Below are 25,998 nucleotides of genomic sequence, written 5' to 3'. Positions count from 1 at the left end.
CACATGAATGTAGATGAGAAATTGAAACTTAAAGATGATACACAAATGCAAGATACTACAAAAGTTTGGTTGGTGGTTTGATTTATCTAACTCATACTCGACTAGATATTATCTTCTATGTTGGTGTAGTATCCAGGTTTATGCAGAGCCCAAGCAAACATCATCTCGGATCTGTTAAAATAATTCTGCGTTATATCGTTGGAACTATAGATTATGGTATTTGGTATTCTCATAATTTTAAATGTAAATTATTTGTTTTCACTGATAGTGATTGAGCATGAGCTTTAGATGATAGAAAGAGTACTTCATGTAATATTTTTAGCCTCGGATCATGAGCTATATCTTGGAGTTTAAAAAAGAAAGAAACAACTGCGTTATCGACATCGGAAGCAGAATATGTAGCCACAACATCATCAACTTGTTAAAAAATATGGTTTAGAAGACTTCTTGAAGATTTTCATCAAGAACAAAAAGAAGCAACGGAAATATTTTGTGACAACAAAGCCACAATTATAATGACGAAGAATCCAACATTTCATGGAAGAACGAAGCATATAAAGATACGCTATCATTTTATCCGGAATCTTGTAGCAAGTGAAGCCATAGCAATGAAGTATTGTGGAACAAATGAATAAGTTACAGATATCCTCACCAAGTCGCTTCCAGTTCAAAAGCATGTTTATTTCATGTCGTAAATCGATGTATGTAACTATGAATCAATTGGAAGTGTTGAGAATCGATTCATAGTAGTTATTTAGGTAGTTATAGATATGTTTTAAAAAGTGACCCATGATCTAGTAGTTCCTATACCTAAATCATAAGTGACATGGTGGAATGAGGTAGTTACTACTATGTCCTATAAATAGGATGGAACATGATAAGAAATATATACTTAGAAATATCTTATAAATGTTTTATGTCAATCCTATTGTTTAAATAGTAAGTAGATTTTCTTAGTCGAATTGATGCCAACCTTTAATGCTTCGAATCACAGTTGGGTTCGTACGAGTCTAATGACCCTATGACAATATGTTATGGATAGCATAGTGAATGGTTCGTACTACTATTCAGGACATTTCTCTTTTCTCGAAGCCGCATGGGTTGTTTTGAATCATGGACACCGTCGGATGTGCTCCAATGGCCGATGCGTCTCTGTGATAAGAAGCTAATGTTTCCAAGGACATCAACTAACGACCGTCACCTAGATGATAAAATGCGTCACACCAGAAGCAACCCTGTGATAACATCTGAAACAGCCACTACAAATGACAAGAAGTACGATGCATATGAGCCTCAACAATGGGAAATTATTGGATTGCACGTACGCTTCGAATTGATCCAGCAAAAATGCAGAAAACAATCATGCGTCTGCAATGATTCGTGCCGATGAATCATAAAATGGAATACGAGTGCAATGCTTTACATGAAATGGCCCGGGAACATCGCAATGATGCCATGGCATATACAAACAGTTCCTAGAGTTCCTCTCCAGTAAATAAATTTCTTAAAAACAGGGGAAACTTATGGGTCATAGAGCTCGATATTAACTACCGACAGAAAATATTATGCAACTGGCTAATAGAACGTATTTAACCTTCAAAAAGGATAAGGTAGATAGGCTCCAGCAGTGCCCAATCTAATCCGAGCGTCTTAGCTTGATGCAACAGGTTTTGCCATTGCCCTCCTGATGGCCTCTGCATAGGTCCTGTGTTGATAGGTCAGCGTTGATTCAAGCAAGTCCCAGAGGGATGTCTTCGGGTTCCAACCTGGATTGACAACATCATTAATAATCTTGTCTGGCTTTGAGTCTAGGAAATGAACAAACCAATTGATGTAATTGAAGTCTACCGAGTTGTTTATTGATTATGGTCATGTCAGGTATCCGCTTATCACTGTCATCATATCCTTCACCATAGAACTCCTTGGAACTCACGTCAAGTGTGGGCATCTCCAAAGGAGCTTCACCTGAAACCTTTGAGTACACCTACAGACGAGACATGATAAACATAAGAAAAATTGGCAAACATTTGCATTTTGCCCATGTTAGATAATCAACTGACATACCTGTGTCATGATCTCTGCAAGTTGCTTTACGGTGACTTCATTGTTAGGATTTCCAACATTAAAGATATGGCCATTTGCTCGTGCAGGATTTTCCTATAGAGGTAGAGAACAGTGTTTATTTCACTGCAATGGTCCAAGATAGATAAAGGGGAAACAGAAAAATACACACGGTCATCAGGAGAACAGCTTCTATGGCATCCTTGATGTAGACAAAAGTTCTTTGGGACTGACCGCCATCAACAAGTTTCAGAGGCTCACGGCGCAGGAGATTCTGCATCATGTGAAACACTAAGTGATCTTCATAATGTACAAAGGCCAGCATAGCCATTTTTCTCCTTCAACAAGAGTATTGTGATGCATACATTACTGAAGCATGCCAAAACCCTCGGAACACCCTCGCTAGGACCATCGATTCCAGGAATAAAGTCCATCCTTGGTCCAATCCAATTGAAAGGTCTCACAATGGTGAACTCCAGACCATTTTCCGCACCCTCAGCTTTTAATGATCCATATAAATATAAGAATGAGGAATCACTACAAAATTACTGCATTTATAGAAACTTAGCAAGTAAATTTACCATATATCAGCCTCTCAATAAGTTGCTTTGCACATGCATAAGACCATCTCTGCTTCTCAATAGAACCAAAGATGCATGGGGAGGCATCTTCCTTGAGCACATAGAACTCTGGCTCCTATTGGATCACATACATTCTTATTAATGGAATGGAAAAAACACAAAATAACTCGAAAAGAAAGATACTTGGAAATTTGCAGTATCACAAAGACTAAACACTATAGCTACCACAACATGCACATGATTTATTATGTAGAAAGGAAATTAGAAACAAGTAGCAACATCAATCATATGTGACTATAAGTCATTGAAATTATATATCCAATAATGAACCAATAATTTCCTAAAGAAGGTAGGTTCACTGAAAAAAATGACTAGACCAAACAAACTCATCCGACAAAAGCTTGTTGAATCTCTAAGCACATGAAAATTAAGACAGAGTTAACTTCCAAAACCCTGCATCCCAACTCCCACGATGAACATTAGAAAACAACACTCAATGCACAAATATAGTGCTTCTTATAAGTTATAATATCCATTCGCTTGTTCATTATATTATTCCAAAAATTTAATGTGCCTTACATTTTAAACTAATAACAGTAACTTCACCGCCCATACATAAGTAGAAAGTAATTAATTAGATCGAGTACAAAAAATATGTTGTATGGTTAGTTCCAACCATTCCAACTCGTAATGGAGAATGAACATAAGTAATTCAACTAACAATGAGACTAGGAATTTGAGGCCACAACTTTCTCCATATAATTAATATATATCAGATCAGAATAGTAACCTCAGCTACACAAACACATGGGTAAAGAATAACAAAAATAAAGGAATTACCATAGATTATTCTCAAAGATGCATCTGAGAAGGATGTATCACTGAGCATACAAGTCAATTGTAAGAGAGAAAATGGTGTAATATTTGCTGTGATTGGCCATGCACCTACCAAGCATTGCCACTGAAAGATTATGTAAAAAATTGTGATCTAACTCGGTAGAACATTTCATGATCATTTATAATGCATTGTGTTATTCCAAATGTTGCAACCATTCTGAACCAAACAAGAAGTGTGTAAGCTATTCAGCATGGTTTCTTACTAATCAATGAACATCAGTGGTTCACTATTACCAGAGATCATCCTCAGTCAATGACAATTTTATCATTCCCTAATTTCACTTTCATGAACTTACAGTACAACATACGTTACAAGTCAGAGAAACGTTCAAGTATCAGGCTCCTTGATTATAGAGTTTAAAAGTTAACAAAGCCTCGTACACTTTCAAGAATATGTATAATCTACTGCAACGGGCCATGAATGTTTTAATTCTAGGGTTTCTTGTAGACAATTTTCCCCTCTTTTCTAAGTATGGGTACAAGGCTTCTCTCACAAGTATGGGCACAAGGTCCAAACTCAATATTTCACATTCTCACAACAACAAAGAATAAGCACAGTACATCCACCGATATTTCTCCCACAAACCCTGTCATCTCATTCTTTGTCATTATTATATCATACAATAATCTTCCAAATTTGAGATATGGTTTAAGAGTCTCTACAACAATTCTAAGGCTTTTAAAAAAATGTTATATGCAAGTTTCAGCCATGCAATAAGTCTTATATTTTACCAGTGCCAATAATTTATGGTATAGTTTATAAAACTGAAAATGGCATATAAATACTTTTCAAATTTACATATATATATGCAGACTTTGAGGTTGGAAGTCACAAGATAATATATATTAAAAATATACAAACATATAATTGCAGACATATAATCTATTTGTCAAAAAAAAATCTAATCATGCATCATTCACTAGCAGCAGGCTATATCTTGGTTACAACTATTTAATAGTGAAAAAATAACGAATATCTGTCACTTGCAAAAGAAACTATCAACATCATGACTAGTATCAGCATGAAAGATTTAGTTATTGTCCTTGAATATCTCATTCTAAATTAGTTGGTCTGGTATCATCAAAGTCCGGTAATATAGTACCATAAAGTCAAATATAAAAGACAGGACCAAGCATTTCGATATGCCCAAACTGTGATCTCTTAATTATCAAAGATATCCTCATGTGTTTTGTCATCTCTTGAGGCAAATGCTGTGGCTCAAGGAATGCAATATGATGAGTACCTTTCTTAATGGGTGATCCTTCGGCAGGAAGCTTCCGATCGTTTTCCCGTACACTTCACAAGTGGAAAAGTGAATAAGGCGCTTGTTGTTCTCCGAGCAGTATCTGACCTGCAGAACCATGTCTCAAGAGGTCACACGAACACCAAGGGTCTGAAAAGCCAAACAGAAGAAAAGAGACCAAGAAACCCAAAATCTTACAACTGGGAGAGCGTCAATGAAATTGCTGTAGATGGTGTCCAGTGGACGGGTGTTGTAATCCGCTGGGGTGCATATTGCCGCCAGGTTGATCGTCTGTAAAGCAAAAAGAGATGAAAACAAAGATTACATCAGGATTCTTTATGAAACAAGACAACATACGGTAGCGAAGACCCGTTCAAACCATTACACGACAGATCACAACAGACACCGGTACAGAGAAAGAAGTAGAGAAACGACAACCGGAAAGCCCAGGTCGGGGTAGATCAAAAGGGAGAGCGGGCAAAGAACAAAATGCTAATATCTGAACCAAGATCTTGGTGTGGAGATAGGACGAACCAGATCTGACATCTTGATGAGGCCCTCGAGCCTGGAGTCGTGCTTGATGTTGAGGCGGTGGAACTGGATCCGGCCGTCCCAGGGGTGGCGCGCCTGCTGCCCCTCCGCAGCCGACGGTGGGTCGAGGAGGTGCTTGATCTTGTCGCTGTAGACGTCAACGGCCAGCACAGTGTGCGGCGTCTCCGCCATCAACTTCTCGCAGAGGTGGGACCCGATGAACCCCCCGGCCCCGATCATGCAGATCGTCATCGGCAAGATCGGGTTCCCGTCGAGATCCATCCTCGCAGCCGCTGCCATCCCCAAATCCCGTCAATAACCCCTCTCAATCCACGGGATCTGCACCAAGAAACGGAACGAGAACAATAAACCACACTCGAAAGAATCAAGACAAAGAACGAAGTCGGTGGGGGGTCAAAAGTAGGGAATGCAGGAGCACGGTTTACCCCTTAAAGCGAGCGGGCAGAGCGGGGCGATGGGAAGGAAGAGCGGAGGAGCGACGGATCCCGAGCGAGCAGCGCGGAGAGTCGGATGTTTCTGTGTGGCGATAGGGTGATGTGTGTGGGCAGTATTTAAACGCCACCCACCACTCGGCGCATCATGTTCCACTCTTCACTCCTCTCCCTCATCTTTCATTAGTATTATCATTCGAATTATTATTATAGCTAATAATTCGGTATTTGAAAAATAAAATAAAATTTGATGGTTTTCTTTAAAAAATATTTTTTTAAATTTTTTTGGGATGATACTTTTATTTTTTATTTATTTGTTGCTCATCGTTTTTGTCTTATTGTAGTTATCTCCGTTCTACTACTTCTAATTTGACTTAAAACCTTTGATATGGACATAAAAGGATCTTATAAATATCTAAAAATAGAGCATCATGTTTGTCGTTTATTACAGTTAAATCTCAATCGATGGTTAGGTCAATAATAAGATAATATTTACAATAATAATTTTAACTTTTTTATTATTATCCCATTAGGCGAACAAAATTAATACATGGAATGAGAAGGTGATGTCTCATCTATGATGATAAGATTGTAGAGATAATCATGATAGGCCGAAAATGATAGGATTAAAGCGATAGGATGAAAGTGATGATGAATACATCAAATAAAACAAATATAAACGGAAGATATTAGGGGGAAAAAAGCTCGAAAAGATATATATATTTTTTTTAGAGAAATCGTGCCAGGAAAAAAGTGATGTTAATTTTGGTGAAACATTGCAATTGCTGTTGTGACTGCCAGTGAAGCACGTACTACCTGGACAATTTTTGATGATCGCCTCAGCTGTTTACATCAGGCTACGTGAAGAAGATGGTGGGGGCGACGCCAGCTCAGAGCACGGCCGACAGCCTAAGCGCGAGGAGCCACGAAGCGTGCATTCCAGGGGTCACCGACACTTGATGCGTGTGAGCGGAACGAGGAGCAGACCACGTTTTCGGGCGGGTCGGCTCGGAGTGACACAGTTATTGGTTCCTTCAATTATAAATGCTGTGACAGACTGGACGTGGATCGGAGTTCAAAGCGCAGCCGAACTAGTTGGGCTTAGAAAAATCGTCGCCACCGGGAAAGAGCCCGACCCAAGCGACGGAAGGTGGGGAAACACCCGTGACTGACGCCGGCCGTCCACGTGCAGCGGTGGGTTTCCTACAAATGGAGGCGATTATTATTTATATTTTTTGTTATTTATAATTCTATATCAAAATATTTAAATATTTCTAAATTATCTTTTTATAAATAGATATATATATATATATATCCATAATTTATAACTTAATTTTAATTTAAAAAAATTTACTCATTATTTATAATATTTTTTTCCTTTTTTTTCATCTTCCTTATCTTATATAATCTCATCTTCCTCCTCTTCATAATTATCAGAGGTGATATAAAATAATAAATAATAAATTAATATTTTTTATTATGTATATTCTATAAAAATCCAAAAAATATCATCATCTATCGAAGAGCGACGTTGGCAATAATATACATAAGGGAAGACTATAGAGAAAAAAAAAAGATAAAAATAAAATTAAAGAGATTATAAATAATACTATAAAAAATAGAAAAATATATTATAGAATAAATAAAAAAACTCTAAATAATGGAAGACGCTAACGCAAAACCAAATTGGTATAGAAACGATACAGGTGTAGGAAAATTTATAGAAATTTTATTTATTTATATATATATTTCTTTTTTTTTTCCTATTCATCATATATGATAAAATGGGTTCAATCTGGTCAATTGTACGGAAAACCATACTTTAGAGTTGAATTTAAGGAAGCAAATTTCTTGAATATAATGCTCGATCTGCAAAATCGGGTTGTTGTCAATACGAACTTCATGACCCTCAAATTAACTGTAAATTATAACTTAGGTAATTAATAAGTCTAATTCCCCAGTAAAAGACTCCAAATATTTATAGTGGAATAGATTTAATTTAAAGCGGTTGGTGATGTGATCGCCAATGTGGACGTCGATGAATTGAGATTGACTTTGGATTTTGACGTATCAACTTATCTATATTATTAGTTTCATATTAGGAGTTAAAAATTGCATATAAGGAGTTGTGAATGAGTTGGCTTTCTATTAGCATTATACAATACAAGCAAAGCGAGTGACTATGTAGATTCAGAATTCAGGTGAAACATTTGCAGCTACATTTTAGGGATGTTTAATAGATTTTACTTAACGTGATATCAAGACATCATGATTCCTAAATAAGATTTTATTATTTTCTTTTTCTTGATAAGGAATCTCCTTTTTGGATTAGAGATTTCTAACGTATGATTTAATCTTTCCTAAGGGGTATAAAAATAAATTATTATTTCATTGAATCTGAAAACTGATAGAAGATAAGATTTCTTTAACTATATGAGAAAATCTTAAAGAAAACGATCGAGAAAAATAATTACGAGAAACATGTTAATGTATTTAAACTTCTTTATTTCTTCTTCAATAAATTTTTTTAATAATTATTTTTATTTTTTATTTTTCTCATCACAAACATCAACAGGTTCCAGACCCGCTCGGAGTGACACAGTTGTTAAGTCGATCCTACAGTCGGTAACTCTACGTGATCTCCTAAGCTAACTCTCTTGGTGGCTTAACATCTCGACGAGCACCAACGACTTTTATCTCCTCTCGTGTGCTCATTAACTTTGTTTCCTCCCCTCATCAATCAATCAATCAACGTCCCGTGGGGAGACCACAAGACACGACTGTATCCACTACCTCAACTCGTCAATTATATATATATATAGAGAGAGAGAGAGAGAGACAGAGAAGGAACAATTCGTTGATCTGTGTGTGAAAGGGTGTCACCGAATGGCGGTGTGACAGTTACGGCTCCCAAGAAGAGCACGCACTTCGTCATCTATGCGGAGCGGCGGTTCTACGAAACCCGCGCTATAAGAGCACCATCATCTCATCGCGTGGAACAGCCATAGCAGTCGGGCAGCGGGGCGGGCGAGCCGCGCGGAGGGCCTCCTCCTCCGACCAGGTTGATTGATCGCCTTCTACGTAGAGAGCGAGAGAGACGTCCCTGCGAATTACCGTCTTCTCCTTGCCTCACCCCCATCCCCCGTGAGGCGGGAGGAGGCGCGTGGCGGAGGGTCGATTGATAAGATTGGGAGAGGTTGGGAGGGGAGAGATGGGAGCGTCGCTCTCGAATTTGACGGAGGCCGGGAGCGACGGGTCCGGCGGGCCGGGGCTGGGTGACATCCCGGAGAGCTGCGTGGCCTGTGTGTTTACGTACCTGACCCCGCCCGAGATCTGCAACCTGGCACGCCTCAACCGCGCGTTTCGTGGCGCCGCTTCCTCTGACTCTGTGTGGGAGCCCAAGCTGCCCTCTACCTACCCCCAGCTGCTGTCTCTGCTCCCGCCCGAGACCGTCAGCAACCGGAGTCCCCTGTCCAAGAAGAAGGACATTTTCGCCTTCCTATCGCGCCCTATCCCCTTTGACGAGGGCACCAAGGTATGGCATTGTTTGTTGCCCCGGTTGCCTTTCTTGATCGCTTGGCCTTGATGGTGCCCCTGCCCTGTTCCCGTAGGTGCTCTGGCTAGACAGAGCCACCGGTGGAGTGTGCTTGTCGGTCTCCGCCAAGGGCATGACCATTACCGGGATTGAGGACCGGCGATACTGGAGCTGGATTCCCACCGAAGAATCAAGGTGTGATTTAAACCTCGAATTGTCCAGTGATAAATCTAGGGCAAAGTAGAATCTATATTGTTCCAGTTTTTTTTATCTCCTTAAAATCGTGGCCTTCTTTCTATCTGCGCTCCTAATGCACACATATATAATTCATTGGCTTAATACTTTGTTGAATTGCTCGAAAGGTGCTTACACCTTTATATATATATATATATATATATATCATAATGAATGGAATTTTTAGACATGTAGCCTTCCTTCCACAATGATTTTGTTCACATTTGAAGAGAAAAATTGGAAATATGTCTGTTTCAGTTGGTTATCACGATGGTTGACTTGAATGAGAATTAGTTGTAAAAACTGAAAAATGTACATGATTTTTTTCTTTAGAAGGTAAAGAGCGGTGAGCACCAGCTATTTTTCTCCCTAATATCTGGGAATTGAACCTCGAAAACCTCATTGGGAAGCTTGTTTGGTGAATAAAAATAACAAGAGGACCGGTGCTTATCAAATTTCTTCTAGAAACTAACATCTCTTCTTTATCAGTAGATGTTGTTGGTAGCTGTCTGACTTTGCTTGGTTAGCTTGAACCCTAGATATAAATCCGAATACTTGAGAGCCTTGTACGTATTCTCTCCTCTAATGTCTGAAACCTTTTTACTTCACTGCATCCCTGAACATAATTTCTAATGCTGGCATTTTTACCTTTGCTTGTTGAAGTAGAAAGCTGTAGAAATAGCTGATTAGATTTTTCTCCAAGACATGAAGGAAACCAGAAGAATGCAAGATTTTATAAAAGGGAAATGAAAGAAGTTGAATCAAGCTGCTTGGGGAAAATTTTCTAATGTACAATAGCTTCTCTCGTCTTAGGATGTAATCCTTTCTCTCATCTTACTCATGCAATGACTTATGTGGTTACACTTCCTGTTGGCCGTAGCAATGCCTTCTTTCTTTCTAAGAGCCAAGTATTTTTGTTTTGGATGTATCATGTGATCGGCAATGGTAATATATGAAATGCCTTGCCCGCAGCCGCAGTAGCAGTTATATAAGATGGTGGTGTGGTGGGCATGATAGCAGCGCTGTGGATTCAAGTTCGAAGGCTGCTAAATTGGTACAGCATTTGGTTAGGCCTGCCTGGTGTCCAACTTTGAAGGGTTATGCAGAAATATTGTTAGGTTATGCCAATTTTAGTTTGGAAGTCTGTAGCTTGATGTGGCACTGTGGCAGAGCAGGAAAAGATGATGAAGTTCATCTGCCATACAGAAGAATGTTAAATTTAAACAGTTCTGATTTGTTTAATCGTAAAAAAATGTGTATTTTGGGGGACAAGACATCACTTCTTTGTTTTATCTTGTTTAAGGCGTGAACCATCTATGTTTTTCCATGAAGGACTTAGTCTGAAAAGCTTGTAAGTGACACCCAACCAGCTAGTCTGGTGGTGTGTACCCGAGTCCCTTTCCATAGGTCGACTGTTCGAACCTTTGGTGTGGCCTGTTGTTCTCCCATTATCCTTTAGTCCTCCATGATGAGCTACTTCCCCCAGGTGTGGTCTGATCACCCATCGCTAGGAACACACACAAAAAAAGAAAAGCTTGTGACCAATTGCAAGTATCATTGTCTGGATGTCACTGAGAATGTATGCTTTTTATAAGAACCTCAACTTAAAAATGGATGCTATAAATGTCAATTTTCAATTCCTAGCTGGGGATGTAGCAACAATTAGTTGTAAATGGTGGCTAAATTAAGGAGAATTTCTTGACAGTGTTTATCTCGTTCATGGCCTATGATCACACCAACCTTCCTTGAAGTGCCCACTTTGTTGACCAGGTAGGAACATGCATCCATTGTTACTGAGTTTTGGTGGTTGACATTGACTAATGGTAAAAATAAGTTACTGGGTACTCAACAACTCTGGGTTTGTGGGCACCAGTTTTACTTGACACTGACCTTTTGTTCAACTAGTTACAAACTTGAATTTGAGGTTGACAAGGTGGCTACCGAAACTAAATGATCTCGAACCTACTCAACAGATGATTTGATATTTTCATCCATGATTCAATTTGAACCAATTTTGCTAATAGTTTCCTGTTCTTTTGGTAATATTGTAACACTGACAATCCTTCCTAACCATTTGTACATGAGAAAATATAGGCAATGGAGGCTTACCTCTATATGCAACCATGTGTACATTTGAGAAATTTTCTCTGAATTCTGAATTTGCATTAGATAATTCTATTCAGATTTTTCACGATGTTGCTATGAGTATTGGTCAACATAGTAATATTCCTAATTCCCCCCTCATCAAACAAAAAAAAAACATTCTGTAGCTTTAGAAGTGAATAAACTGGACTGAGTTCCTGCAGGATAACAATTGTGTTGCTGAGCATGCAAATAACTGTTGCGTTGACCAGAGACAAGATGACCTGATAATTTTGGCATGATTGATATAAATATGTTCCACTCTTGGTTTGCAGGTTCCAGGTGGTGGCCTATCTTCAACAAATATGGTGGTTTGAGGTCGATGGCTTAATAAAATTTCCATTCCCTGCTGGAGTGTACAGCCTATCATTTAGACTGCACCTCGGAAGATTCTTTAAAAGGCTGGGGCGGCGTCTATGTAATTATGGCCAGACTCATGGTTGGGATATAAAACCGGTACGATTTGAGCTTTCGACTTCTGATGGTCAGCAAGTTTCGTGTGAATGTTGCTTGGATGAGCCCGAAAAAGATGATATGGGAAACCATAAGCGTGGTTGCTGGATAGATTACCATGTGGGCGACTTTGTGGTCACTAGTTCCGACACAGTGGAGTTGAGATTTTCGATGAAGCAAATCGACTGCACGCATTCTAAAGGGGGGCTCTGTGTAGACTCTATATCGATCATACCAAGTGGATTGAGACATGGGAAGAAGAGTTTATAAACTAAACTGACTTTAGACAGACATATGAGAGTTAATTGTTCCAAGAGACTCCGATGCATGACAATAGCTGTAATGCTTTTAGTGGGGACCTATTCGTCAACGCCTGTCGAGGTTGGTTTTTCTCGGTGCTCTGTAATCTGCTACTATACCTGATGCTATCTCATATTATGTGCACATAAAATCAGGTAAATGAGTTTTTGTTTTGTTTTTTTAGGATGTGTAAATTTGGCATTTTTTTGTGAAAACTTTGCTCGACAATACATATGGTATTGTGAGATCTGGACCGGTGGAAAGAGTGGTATTGTGAGATCTGGATCAATGGAAAGAGTCTGCTCGTAGAACTATTAATAGAGCATGGTTATCAATCAATTGTTAGTCTGATAAATTGAATGTTGCAGTCTACATAAGTTGATGCTAAATTGGACAACGATTGCGAGTAAATGCTGTGGGCGAGGCATATTATTTTGCTCAGGTATTGTTGAAGTTATGAGAACACCTTTGATTTGGTTCTTCAAGTTGTTCCAGCCTTCAAAATTGCCGGTAGATGTTGGCTGGATCAGAACCACATCCTATCAGGGAAGAAGAGAACCCATGGAGGTCAGCTTGTTTTCAATGGCCAAGAATGATCAACACGATGACTTTTGGTTGGTTGATTTCGTTTATATATATATATATATATATATATATAGAGAGAGAGAGAGAGAGAGAGAGAGAGAGAGAGACACACACACACACACACACTCTCTAATATTTGACTCTCTTAGTGCGTCGCTTGTTTATGAATGTAGTGCACGTATGATAACCTACCTGAGTAACATAACACTGCTGGCTCTGGCTCTGCTCTACCGGCTTTTGTAAGAAATTAATCTCACTGTCCACTCCGTGGTGGGAAGAGTGTGGCTCAAAAGAAAAGAATTAAACGTTCCACATATGGAAGAGCATATCCTCATTCTAAATTCCAAGTCTCATTAGCACTAGTGTAAGTAAGCCTAACACGAGCTTGCACCACTATTCGTTTGTGTTAGATCTAATCCTAGAAAATTTACCAACAGGTAATTTGGCTATCCAAAAAAGATAATAAAGCAGAAATAATAAAAGTGACAAGAACACCAGATTTACGTGGTTCGATTAATTAACCTACATCCGAAGGAGGAACAAATCACTACTATAAAAGATGGACTATTGCAAATGCCTTAGGAAGATGTTCCTAGGCCATAAAATACGAAACTACTAAACAAGAAAAGCTTAAAACAAACAATTAGGTTATCTTGTGGTGTAGCTGACTTCAAAGCCCAGACCCCTATTTATAGTTCAAGTAGGAGATAACAAGCTTGATTTTCCTGATGTGGGACTATATTGGACTTGCCAAACTAACAATCTCCACCTTAGCATGTTCCAACAAAACTTGCTCCACCTTCTTCACAAATGCCCCAACGGGCAATCACTAACAATAAACACCAACCAAGTCCAAGCATTGCTTGAACTTGTAAACCGGAAGAGGCTTCGTAAGGATATTAGCTGGATTGTCCTTCGTATGAATTTTCTTACTCGAAGGCGGCTTCACAAGATCCCAAGTTCTATTCCGATGGAAAGATTCAATTTCTTCATTCATCGCAATCAACCACTTAACGGAATTATCACAAGAAACTACATCTGAGTAGGTAGTATGCTCACCAACTTCACTAGTTTCTTCTGCAACAGACAAAGCATATGCAACTAAATTTGCATATCTTTGTGGTAGTCGAATATCTCTCCGTGGTCTATTTTTAGATATGGAATATTACTCTTTCTCTAGATCATCTTCATTAGAAGACTCGGGACCATCTATTGGCATTCTTTGAGTAGAGGAGTTCGACTTAAAAGAATCTGAACTACCAATTTCAAGCTCCACCTACTTCTGTGCAATATCATTTGTACAACTAGTAGATTCCTCTTTGGAAGATAACGTAGATAATTCATCAAAAGTAACATATCTACTGATTACAAATTTTGGGGATTTGGGATTAGAACACCATAATCTGTATCCTTTCACCCCAGAAGCATACCCAAGGAAAATGTACTTTTTCACTCGAGGCTCTAATTTTCCTTCATTTACATGCATGTATGCTGGACACCCAAAAAATTTTAAATCAGAGTAATCAACAGGAGTACCTGACCAAACTTCCTCCGGAGTTTTAAAGTTAAGTGCTGCAGAAGGAGCGCGGTTGACAACGTAAAATGTTATATTAATCGCCTCTGCCCAAAAGTCCTTTGTCAACCCTGCATTTGAGATCATACACCTTGCTTTCTTCAAGAGTGTTCTGTTCATATGTTCGGCCACACCACTTTGCTGAGGCGTCATCCTAACAGTGTGATGCTGAACAATTCCTTCATTTTTATAAAATTCATCAAAGTCACCTTCACAAAATTTCATACCATTATCTGTTCGAAACCGCTTAATCTGTTTACCTGTTTGCTTCTCAATCAAAGCCTTTCATTGTTTAAAGATTATAAAAACATCATTTTTATGTTTTAAAAAATAAACCCAAACTTTCCTAGAATAATCATCAATGAAAGTTAACATATACCTGACACCACTCTTAGACTGAACATGAGCTGGGACCCCAAAGGTTTGAATGAATATAGTCAAGAGTACCTTTTGTTTTATAAACTGCCGGAGAATTGAAGCTGACTCTTTTCTGCTTTCTAATAATGCAGTGTTCATAAAAATCTAGTGGCCTAGTACTTTGTCCGCAAAAAAGACCCCTTTTGCTCAATATGCTCAAACATTTTTCACTCATATGACCCAAATGCATATGCCATAATTTGGTGATGTCAGAATTAGACAATGATGATGACGAGACTGCAATTGAGCCTATGATAGTAGTTCCCTATAAAATATACAAGCTACCAGACCTACAAGCTTTCATAACAACAAGGGCACTTCTAGAAACTTTCATAACTCCACCTTCAGCTGCGTATTTACACCCAAGAGCCTCTAGGGTGTCTAAAGAGATGAGATTCTTTTTTAAATCAGAAACATGTCTAACATTAGTGAGCGTTCTCACAATACCATCATGCATTTTAATTCGGATTATGCCTCTACCAACAACATCACACGTGACATTATTGCCTAACAAAACAATTCCATCGTTATAAGATTCATATGTAAAAAATAAATCTCTATTAGGAAACATGTGATAAGAACAACCCGAATCTAAAATCCATTCATTTTTAGATCTCGTCCTATCATCAGTAGCAAAGAAAATATTTCCAACATTCTCATCAACTACTACACTAGCTTTAGCGGATTTAGTGGTTTTCTCAATAATTTTTTCTTTTTACTTTAATTTATTTTTTTAATTTAAAGTAATCAACCTATGCCTCATTTTATGACAATATCTGCACTCCAAATTTCTATGTCTGGATTTAGATCTAGATTTAGATCTACTACTATCAAATTTCTTTTTATCCGTTCTACCCTTGATAATCAGACCTTCAGCCTGATTCCCTCTACTTTCCCCAGTGATATCCCTGTCTATCTGCTCCTTAGATTTTAGTGTAGATTTAATTAATTTCCTGATACGAAATTGTTTCTTTTCTATAAATCATAGTATCACGAAAATACTTAAAGGATTGGGGAAGAGAACACAAAAGTAACATAACCTTATCCTCGTCATCAATTTTCGCATCTATATTCTCCAAATCCATAACTAAGGAATTAAATTTATTAAGATATGATAGCATAGATATACCTTCAGTCATCCGAAGCATATACAAACTCTACTTCAAGTAGAGACGATTCTCCACTGTCCTATTCATATACAAGGCTTTAAGTTTGTCGCACATGCTCTTAGCCGTAGTCTCCGTAACTACCTCCCGTAAAACCTCGTTAGAGAGATTTAGAATAATGCTTGATCGGGCCTTCTTATCCATACCCGCAAGATCTTTCTTTGATGTACCATTTGGAATGTTCTCAACTCCTTGTAGTGCCAAATCAACTCCGTCTTAAACCAGAATGATCTCCATCTTGAGTTGCTACATACCGAAGTTGACATTTCTGTCAAATTTCTCGACAACGATCTTTGTTATTATCATCGTTGCCAAAAGATTCCGAAACCAGGCTCTGATACCAGTTTGTTAGAGCTAACCTTAGAAAATTTACAAATGGATAATTTGACAACCCAAAAAAGACAAGAAAGCAGAAATAATAAAAGCGACAAGAACACCAGATTTACGTGGTTCGATCAATTGACCTATAGGAGAAGCAAATCACTACTATAAAAGATGGACTATTATAAATGCCTTAGGAAGATGTTCCTAGGCCATAAAATATGAATTTATTAAATAAGAAAAACCTAAAGTAAACAATTAGATTTTCTTATGGTGCATTTTTCTGATGTGGGACTAGCCAAACTAACCGTTTGAACTCAAGACTCACTAACTCTAGGCAACCGAACCCTAGACTAAGCATTATAACAAATTATTAAATATGCACATCAATTAATATAAGGTAGTAAACAACCAGCATTAATTTCCTATTTAAAAGATAAATGATTAAAACAAAATTTAAGTACAAAATTTTATGATAATCTATTAAGATCTTTACTAACCAAATTAGCTAATATATTTCTTTTGATTGATGCGTATAATAAGCAAACGAGGTAAAAACCTTGATAGTTTATGGAATTGTAAAGTCATGAGTTCAAATTCTGTCTTGACCATTTATCTTTTAAAAAATTATGAACTTTCCATGTATATTATTTCATTCGAAAAGGATTTGGACATCAAATTTCTACAGCATGAGCAAAATTGGTTGCTATGATAAACATGCAGACAGAAAGGTAGGATATTGAAGCCTTATCAAGCACTTAGAAGATAGAGAGTTTTTTATCCTCATGTACGTTTGCACCCAATACAAAAGACACCTTTTCTGTCGATCACACACAAACACAGGCAGACAAATGGATGAGACTTTCTATCAACAAACTGTCCCAACATCGCAGTAATATCATACTAAAAGTAGAAAAGCCTGCTCCAACCACAATTCACAGGCCCGCTCTTCGTTTATACTCAGAGCGAATTTTTTTCACCATGATATTGCCCTAATCTAAATGATAATACAAGACAAACCTCGGACAAGTTGAGCATGAGCATCCTTTATCATACCATCAACAATCTATCGTTCGTTTGACTCGCTGTTAAAAGAATCCGGTCAACATGCAATTCTGACGGTGAGGCATACGAATGCAAGCTATATGCATCGATGGCCCATGACCAGATACCCATGCAAAATCCTGTTGCATGTTGTATGCGTGATTCAGCTAAAGATGCAGCAGTAATCAAATGCGTCAACTGTCAATTCCCTGATGAGCTTGTTGCCATCGCTGCTGTTTCTGCTTTAGTGGAAATAGAAGATCATTGAGTTGTCTTTCTGCACTAAACTCGGATGTTGCCTGGAAATATAAAAAATCAAATGTTGAATTCTCTTTCTGCAGTAGACCATAATGTGGAGTAGATACATAAAGTTGAAAAATATTGAACAACCTATCAAGAATGAAACACAGATGCCCTGAAGAAAAACGATCTCATCAATTAAGAATTATATAAAGATAAAATTAGTATAACACTGTTTTTAGAATGCAAACCTGCACTTAATTGCTAGATGTAACTTACATCTAGCATTTATTTTGGTTGCACTAAATGGCCTTTTCTTTGAGTGATAATGCCAAAATGTAAACCATAAATCTCAAAATATTGACATGTAACAAAGGGAATGGAGGGAAACATAATTCCAACAACCAGGGTTGTATGAATAAACGTGGAGAGAACAGGGTTGTCTGAACAAGCCAAAGTTGAAGTAGCCAAAGAACCAGTGAAGATGGCTGTGAAATGGAATCGAGATATAAAAGGGAGAATACCATTACAACTATGACTATAAATTAAAGAAAAGGATAATCTAGTCATTGATAGATTAATGGAAAACAGGATTGCTTGTTTCCACGAATCCGGGGCTGTCTTGCCCCAGTATTGAAAATTGCTCCCATCTCAATAATTTAGAACATGAACATGTACATTGTACCTTTGTTCTCGTTGTTGAATCCTAAATATTGATAATAAAATTAATTGATGAATTAATGTGCTGTTAAGACAAGTGACACAGGAAATACTCCGATCAAAGGTTCGGACCACCAAAGGGCTAAATGCTGAGCCGAAGAATCGAATGTTGTGTTGAAATTTGGATGTTAAGTCGAAGGATTGGTTGACATGCCAGAGAACGGACTTCGTACTAGAGGTTCAACATCGTGCCAAAAGGATCACAAACTGTGTCGAAACATTGAATGTCATAATGAAGTCAATGTCAGAGGATGACACGATGTGCTAGAGGTTCAAACGATCTATCGGAAGATTGAATGATATGCCGGAAGAGCGAACAACATGCTGAAGGCTTCAAACAAGTGTATGATGAGTCAAGGCCTTAGTCGAGGTCATTTTGGCCAATTTGAGTCGATATCGAGTTGAAATAGATTCTAGGTTTACAGCAATCATTGGGCTTGGAGTTGGGTCGGAATAGGTATGTTAGAAGGTCAAACACGTGGCCTAAACTTCTTAAGGGCATTGGTTCTGCCAGGCCCAAGCGGTATTATTGCCAAAGTCACCCGACAAGCACCGTTTGTGCTTTGTCAACGTTTTCGTCAATGATACTGCCTATGGTGATGTTAGGACCATCGGAATCCAGAATTACGACTCCGTTTCAAATACTATGACAGCAATATCATCCAAAGTTAGCGATAGTACCACCTGTACTATGAAATCTCAGGAATTTAAATTTTTGGCTCTATTTTCAAAGCCTTTTGGGGCTATAAATGCCCCTTACATGCTTGGTTGATGTAGCATCTATTCCTGAGTTTGTAAAGTGTTGTAGCTCTCTTTGAGCATTGTTTGAGTCTCTCCCTCTCTATTAAGTTCAGTTGTGATATTAAATGATAGGAGGTAGGAGGTCTCTTATAAAATATTGAGTGTGAAGGTTTTCTCATAAGCCGGGAAAAGAAAAAAGCTTGAAAAAGAAAGGTTGTAATGGGTTGTTCATATTCAGTTGTTGGAAGCTAGATTAGTAGTGAAAGTCAATGGTCTCGAAGGAAGAGGAATCGAGAGTAGACGTAGGTTAGGAAAACCGAATCATTATAAATTGGTTTGTATTCTTTCTCTTGCTTATAACTTTCAATCGTGATTGCTTATTTATTATCATTCACTTTACTCGTAACTCTTACTTGCATTTAATATTTGTTTAGTCATGTTTCTAATAAGTGTTTTTCTCATCAAGTTTTAAAGTCGGTTAAAATTTGCTATAGCACTAATTTAACCCTCCTAAAGTGTCATTAACATGCTAACACTCGTTACCTCAATATGACGAAATCTCATTAATGAATCCACATCCCTTTCAAATTGAGACACTCCAAAATTCTGTTAAATGATGTAACGTGCATAACTTTCAAATATGAATATACAGTTTACCCTGCAAACTAAGTTTTACACTACAGACCACAGCTGTAGTATTCACAGAGATATATCACACTCACTCTTTCTTAAAAGTGACCAACTCCCACCAGAGGAATCAGAACAATCACAAGTCCATCGTCATGCAGTAGTTTTGTATACTTAAGTATTTAAAAGAGTGTTAAATAAGCAAAAACATACTCAAGTTGAGTATAGACTTACTTGTGTAGCAAAAGAAAATCTTAGAGTTTGGACTTGCCTTCCTGAACAAACTCTCAAGTCGAAACCAAGACTGTCAACACCAATGACAACAGCCTCCTGAACTACAGAAGTACAAAATGTATTAGGTCTCTACCTGTGGCTAAATCAATATATTTCATAACAATCTTAATGCCATGGAATCAATACAAGTACATTAACTCAACATTACAACCCCTATATAGTGTATAGACTATCTGCAGTCAGGAAAGCTGAGGTTCCACATGAGATAAGTCGGCTATAACAAAAGTACAAGTCCAGAAAAAAAATTCAACCATGACATTTGAATGCAGCATACAATATGGAGCATCAAATTTCATAAATTAACAAAACCCATAATAGATTAATGTCAGTTAAATGATAATTCCAGAAATGGATAACAATTACAGAATGTGTCAACCATTGATGTTAAGCAATAATAATTACTGTTCATTTAACTTAAAATAAGCAGTATGAAACACATAATAGATTAACATCGATCCAGAAATAAATAAGAATTTTGAAATTTGTCACTCATTGATGTTAAGCAATAATAACTACTGCTCATTTAACTTAAGGTAAGAGGTACATGTGCATTCGTATTCTAGAGTTGTTCAGGATGTTCTATGGGATTAAGTGGTATTTCAGCAGATAATGATAAGCAGGTATCTGACTATACCAAATGGCTTAAGGTACAGCGGATTAGCAATTCGGCAACAGAACACTGGGACCAGTATATAATAGAAAATTAAGCAACTTTTATATTCTTCGTAATAATAAAATTATGCCTTTTAAGGACATAATCAAAATAATAGATTTAAACTTTGCACTGATTCCATAGTTGGGCCTTCACTTTATAATTGAAATTAACATTCCTGCATCAGCACAACATTGTATCGATATGAAACCTGGGTATGCTTTTCAGAGTTAAGAGGGTCATAACTTCTAAAACTTGAACATGTTCGTACTATGAATCCACATAAAATATTTCAAGCATGCTTCTAAGTTGTAGAAAGAACATGCTTATTGAGATATTTCAGTCAACAAGTAGAGACATAGAGCCATAATTGACAAGGCTATATCCAGGCTTACAATTTGATAACAGCAACAAATCAAGTGATTCACATATGGCTTGTCTCATTTGATTACAAACTTCTATCTTGATATACTATGATTTTGCAGCATAGAAAAACTTAACCAAGCAACAAATCTAAGTACCTTTAGGCCAATTATCCAAAGATAATAAAAGGAGAAGTCTACTAAAGAGAGCAAATCAAGGAAAGTGCAAATTTTTAAGAAAGATGACCCTGCCTTGATTCTATTGCCTAAACTTAAAACTATACACTAAACTAATCGAAAAGCTAAATATCCTTAACCACGTAATCATCCTTTCCTTTTTGCTCCAGTTCAAAGCCCTTTTCTGGTTTTTCTGCTGGTTAAACGGATTCCAGCAGCTGAGGATTGCCAACTTCTATTAGAGTCCAAATAGGACTCAATTGTGTTGGTTGGTCTAATAAAGATTCAACGACACTTTTCTTTGTCAACTTAGAAGTCTTAGACTCCATTGGATAGAGCTTTGGAGGCATTGCTGATGCAGTTGTAATAAAGAAAAGGGCCTTGCTGATGCAGTTGTAATAAAGGGAAGGCAAATGGACTACCACATTACCTCTACATGAATACCCTTTTGCCTCATACACAGCATTTTAAGGGCTTGTGAGACCTTTTCCCCACCAGATTTAAGATGAGATATGATATTGGTAGCAGAATGTGCAAGAACATCTGGTCGAGCTTCTCGAAAATCTTGAATCTTAACTTCAAACTGTAAAGCAACATAATGAGAATAAATTCAATAAGAATTAAAAAATGGAAACAAAATGTGAACATTTGACCAAGGATTGACATTTGGCTCATGCTGGTATATATTGGACGATATTTGCCAGTTTGGACATGCATGAGAACATAAATCGTCCTATTAGGATAGGCCAGCATGTTTTTTCTTTTTAGGGTTAGCACTGATTAAACAATCCCTCTCTCTCATCTCTCTATCTTTCTCAATCTCTATTGCAAAGTGTGTTGTGAGCTTCCGCCAGTTTGTTGCTCACACCATTTATTTTAATGACAGGTTGTGTTGGTTGGGCAATTTGTTTTGGTCTATTAGAACATTAGTCTTTTTTAGGTTATTGAAAGAAAACATGCCTGATTCCCATACGAAGAAACTATCTGAATATTAATCATCTCCAATTTGTAGAATGAAGCTCCGTTATGTAGACTTTGATCCTTATCTAATTCTCCTACACGATGACAATAAAAGTCAATCATTAGAGAAACTAGGTACATGAAATTAAAATTAAGAAATGCCCTTATATCATAATTTTTTTGGAAAAAAAAGGTTGCATATCTTTTGTATACCACTATATGGAAGCTTCTTGATATTTATGCTCTCTTCAGCGAAGGCAGGTCTCAGTTGACCTTGGATGACAATGCTAGCAGGAGGTTGATCCATCCAGTCCAAATCAACATTCGATACAGACTGAGCAAAAGACAGAACCATGAATATCTTGCAGCTCAGGACAACTTGCACATGCATATGAAATAAATATTTCAGTGAAGTAGAAAAAACTTTGAAGTAAAAAGTTATCATGTTAATTAAGGAAATAAGCATTTACTGCATACCTCTTCCATTTTCTTAGCAAAATACATTGGATGACAAGACTGCATTGTTTCCAAATTTGTCCAATCACTTACATTATCAGAAGAGAGAAGTTCATCTAATTCATCTTCGATGATGGCCACTGCATCCTGCAAAGAAGTGATGATAATGGCATCTACCTCATTTTGTTATCAAAACAGCATAAAAGCCAAAACAAAGCATGTTATCTTGTCTCCGCACCTCTTCATATCCATCATTAACATCACCTACATCACTTGAGATTTCTTCTACTTCAATATCAAGATCACTTGGCCCTAGCACTTCCACCTCTGATAGCATTTCTATATTGTCCAACCCAATTATAACTTGCTGCACTGAAGATCAATATTAGCTGAAGCATTGCAAGTTTCAAATCTAAAACTAAATAAAGTAAAAGAAGGGCAACAGTACCAAATTAGAAATTAAAATTGGAGTACCACTAATTTATCGTCCGAAATCAGAGTTTGCAGAATTTCTTTCTCATTATTCACCTCAAAATAGATATCTGTCCAAATTGTGCAACAGAAACTTCATGAGAGTGGTAGAAGAAGATTAAAAAAGACACCGCCCCCAAGAATAAATATCAAGACATAAAAAGGAATACAAATATATAAGTGTACCTCCATATTCATCAGTTAAATATGGTACATAAGGCCAAATAATATTTTCATCGACTTCTTCATCAATAAATCCCGTGAAAATGACAGTTGCTTTGCTATTCACCTGTGCATGGCACGAGCACCACAGCATGAACGGATTTTTAAACTTACTACCATCATTAGACATATCCTAGAGAAATATCATGTAAGAATACATAGCATTAACTTCAGTTAGGTTCATATTAGGATTTGAGTGACTTCAGCATAGGAATCCAATTTTAAGATAATTATCCAACTAAAACGTAGCTTCACTGGAATTTCCGAACCTTGGAAAGAATACAAAATAGTGTAGTATAAACGTTAGGATGCTTTACACAAAGCAATAAAGGTATGTAAAGTACGAAGTAGCGCTCCGCATTTAGATATCTACTTGAGAAAATAATAATTAGACATTGGTACTCCCCAACAGTTTGTTGGCACCGGCTGGTCTAAAAGACTAAAGTAGCACTAATGTGAAGGAGATTGAACATATATATGTTGACTGAGGACCTCGTACGTTTCAATCTGAACTTACTGATAAAAGATTTACTGGCCCCAAACTCAGTCCTTATTCAGATGTCTCAATCGACTAACAAACAACCTAACTAAAGCTAAAGCAAGGCGTCCATATCTAGCCACATACAACAGAGAAGTAACTGAATTCAAAAACAGAGTTATGATACAGCTTGCAAAGCTAAGTTTGCAATAGTTATGAGGTAGCATAAGTGCATAGCAAATAACGAAAGATTGAATATATATAGTGCAAAGAAAAAGAAAGAAGAAAATCAAAGACTAATGGACACACGACCAAAGAAGACATTTCATATAAACAAAGAGAAATAAGAACTATTTGGGCTGGTCGCTCTAATGCATCCCATAAGCTAACCTGGTTGTGCCACCTAAAACCCTGGAAGTCAACTGTTAGATAGGTGTGCAGATTTATCAAGCAGCTAGAGAGCCTCTAATGGTTGAACTTTGTATAGAATGTACAATCATGTAAGTTGTTAAGGTAGCCGAATCGAATACCAAACTACATCTAAGAACCTACAATGAACCCACATGCAGAAACCAAAAACAAAATCCAGATGCATGCTTTACAGATCTAACGAGCCCCAAGTGAAATAGAGAAGATAGCTTCTCTTTGATGTAGGATCAGCCGATGAAGGCCGAAATGAGCCTGAATGGTTAATCAACCAAATGTATATGCCCAAAGAATAGCGTACAGGTTATCTTCATCTAAAACGAGGATCCATCTTATTTGACACACGGACATTCTCGTATACTCTCTTATTCGGTTAAATGTTGTGCGGTTGCTACCTCAACTATGGTTCTTGCAGTTTCGGCATCCGTGAGGCGCCTCTCTTCGCCGTCAACGGGAGGAACCAGCTCTTCGATTTCCTCGGAAGGGTGGTACCGCCGTCTGGAGTTGCTCGTCGGCGAATCCGCATCCCCTTGCGCGGCACGAACCCTAGCAGAAAGAGGATGACTCGGGCACGATCCAAAGCAGCCATCCATGTTGGTCCTGGCGAGCATTCCCAAGACGACGGATTACAAGAAAAAGAAGATACAAACTGAGGAGACCGGGAAGGAGCGGCCGAGAAGTACCGGGAGCGCTCAAGATCCCGAAACCCTCGACCGAAGAGCCTCCGCTTGCCCCGCCAAGAACACCGGCGACAGGCCCCCACCACGAGCGACAGCAGAGACCGCGGCGGGAGAGGCGAGGGACACGCACCGCCGCGGGGCAGCAAACCGATCGCTAGGGCAGAGTCCATCGCCGTCAGCATCTTCTCCTTTTTCCTCTTCCACCTTCCTGAAGAGCCTCCACCGGATATCTGCAACGATTTAGAATGGGTGGCCGAGCCGCGCCGGGGGAACGGGGGAGGGCTAAGACGCACGCGAGGGATGTACGAGTGACGTTCGCACGCGCTTTGGACCGCTGGACCCGGGTATAATTAGAAGGCCCGATTGGTATCCCGAAGTGGGTAAAATGTGAGGGTGTTAAACCGGTGCTCGGATAGTAAATCGCTCCCATCGATACACGCCTTCCAGAAGCTTCTCTTGATTGGAGTAACCGATTGCAGCTTATCTACATGCGTTACCAGATTGGCAGGTCCAATTCATTGTCGCGATGCTAGAGGATCGAGTTCTGATTCCCTCCTTCCGAAGGGGGTGACGGAGGAGGAATTTGAGTTCTGTTATCTTCAAAGTCGATTGCATGCATAGTCAAGTTATGAATGCCACTATCAAGTTCGAGCCTGACACGAAAGCGCGATTCGATCGAGACGTCGAGGAGCCGAATTGAAAGAAAATGATCGATACGAAAATGATGCGTTGAGATGGAACTCCTAAGCTCTCGAAGTGACACCGATGTACTTACTAAATATTTGTTGACGTGGTTGATCTAGCACAACGATCATCGACATAACTAATCTGACATAATAATCATCAATGAAGTCGATTTGGTGCAACGATACCAATTTTATATAATGATAAATAAATTTTATGATTTTCGATAAATTGTGATGATAATCACATGTCAATATGAGAGAGGGGATGGC

General features: G+C 38.1%; 3 protein-coding genes across 4 annotated transcripts; 1 reads left to right on the top strand and 2 right to left on the bottom strand.

The window, feature by feature from the left end:
• Positions 1-1,363: 1,363 nt before the first annotated feature.
• Positions 1,364-5,919, bottom strand: LOC135676425 (UDP-D-apiose/UDP-D-xylose synthase 2-like). The gene is made up of 10 exons (XM_065187569.1): positions 5,761-5,919; positions 5,318-5,653; positions 4,982-5,074; positions 4,784-4,891; positions 2,643-2,757; positions 2,427-2,560; positions 2,234-2,335; positions 2,065-2,157; positions 1,849-1,984; positions 1,364-1,766 (listed from the first exon to the last, which is right to left on the bottom strand). The coding sequence occupies exons 2-10, from the start codon at positions 5,612-5,614 to the stop codon at positions 1,651-1,653; spliced, it is 1,194 nt and encodes a 397-aa protein (XP_065043641.1). The 5' UTR covers positions 5,615-5,653; positions 5,761-5,919; the 3' UTR covers positions 1,364-1,650.
• A 2,734-nt stretch (positions 5,920-8,653) lies between these two features.
• On the top strand, positions 8,654-12,769 carry LOC135584063 (F-box protein PP2-A15-like). 2 transcript variants are annotated; one of them, XM_065187568.1, is made up of 3 exons: positions 8,654-9,301; positions 9,378-9,496; positions 10,508-11,921. In XM_065187568.1, the coding sequence occupies exons 1-3, from the start codon at positions 8,978-8,980 to the stop codon at positions 10,842-10,844; spliced, it is 780 nt and encodes a 259-aa protein (XP_065043640.1). In that variant the 5' UTR covers positions 8,654-8,977; the 3' UTR covers positions 10,845-11,921. The 2 variants fall into 2 exon arrangements, with proteins under 2 accessions (XP_065043640.1, XP_065043639.1); XM_065187567.1 differs by lacking the exon at positions 10,508-11,921 and adding an exon at positions 11,953-12,769 and having other exon boundaries at positions 8,675-9,301.
• A 4,460-nt stretch (positions 12,770-17,229) lies between these two features.
• On the bottom strand, positions 17,230-25,291 carry LOC135676424 (uncharacterized protein At3g49140-like). Its single transcript, XM_065187566.1, has 11 exons — positions 25,046-25,291; positions 24,758-24,962; positions 23,423-23,525; positions 23,240-23,307; positions 23,004-23,132; positions 22,787-22,912; positions 22,523-22,643; positions 22,310-22,404; positions 21,780-21,932; positions 20,099-20,194; positions 17,230-17,835 (listed from the first exon to the last, which is right to left on the bottom strand). The coding sequence occupies exons 1-11, from the start codon at positions 25,222-25,224 to the stop codon at positions 17,731-17,733; spliced, it is 1,380 nt and encodes a 459-aa protein (XP_065043638.1). The 5' UTR covers positions 25,225-25,291; the 3' UTR covers positions 17,230-17,730.
• Between the last annotated feature and the right edge of the window lie 707 nt (positions 25,292-25,998).

This window comes from Musa acuminata, chromosome BXJ1-6 (genome assembly GCF_036884655.1).
Source record: "Musa acuminata AAA Group cultivar baxijiao chromosome BXJ1-6, Cavendish_Baxijiao_AAA, whole genome shotgun sequence".
NCBI lineage: Eukaryota > Viridiplantae > Streptophyta > Magnoliopsida > Zingiberales > Musaceae > Musa > Musa acuminata.
Note: the sequence above shows the minus strand (reverse complement) of the source record. Positions and strands in the feature narration are given on the sequence as shown.

Excerpts from the sequence above, each read along its gene's own strand:
- LOC135676425 (XM_065187569.1), bottom strand. The coding sequence starts at position 5,614 with ATGGCAGCGGCTGCGAGGATGGATCTCGACGGGAACCCGATCTTGCCG. Across the intron at positions 2,561-2,642 it reads TATTGAGAGGCTGATATATG|CTGAGGGTGCGGAAAATGGT; the intron begins GTAAATTTACTT and ends GATCATTAAAAG. Across the intron at positions 2,158-2,233 it reads AAGCTGTTCTCCTGATGACC|GAAAATCCTGCACGAGCAAA; the intron begins GTGTGTATTTTT and ends CTACCTCTATAG.
- LOC135584063 (XM_065187567.1), top strand. The coding sequence starts at position 8,978 with ATGGGAGCGTCGCTCTCGAATTTGACGGAGGCCGGGAGCGACGGGTCC. Across the intron at positions 9,302-9,377 it reads CCTTTGACGAGGGCACCAAG|GTGCTCTGGCTAGACAGAGC; the intron begins GTATGGCATTGT and ends CTGTTCCCGTAG. Across the intron at positions 9,497-11,952 it reads ATTCCCACCGAAGAATCAAG|GTTCCAGGTGGTGGCCTATC; the intron begins GTGTGATTTAAA and ends CTTGGTTTGCAG.
- LOC135676424 (XM_065187566.1), bottom strand. The coding sequence starts at position 25,224 with ATGCTGACGGCGATGGACTCTGCCCTAGCGATCGGTTTGCTGCCCCGC. Across the intron at positions 24,963-25,045 it reads CGGGATCTTGAGCGCTCCCG|GACCAACATGGATGGCTGCT; the intron begins GTACTTCTCGGC and ends AATGCTCGCCAG. Across the intron at positions 22,913-23,003 it reads TTAATGATGGATATGAAGAG|GATGCAGTGGCCATCATCGA; the intron begins GTGCGGAGACAA and ends ACTTCTTTGCAG.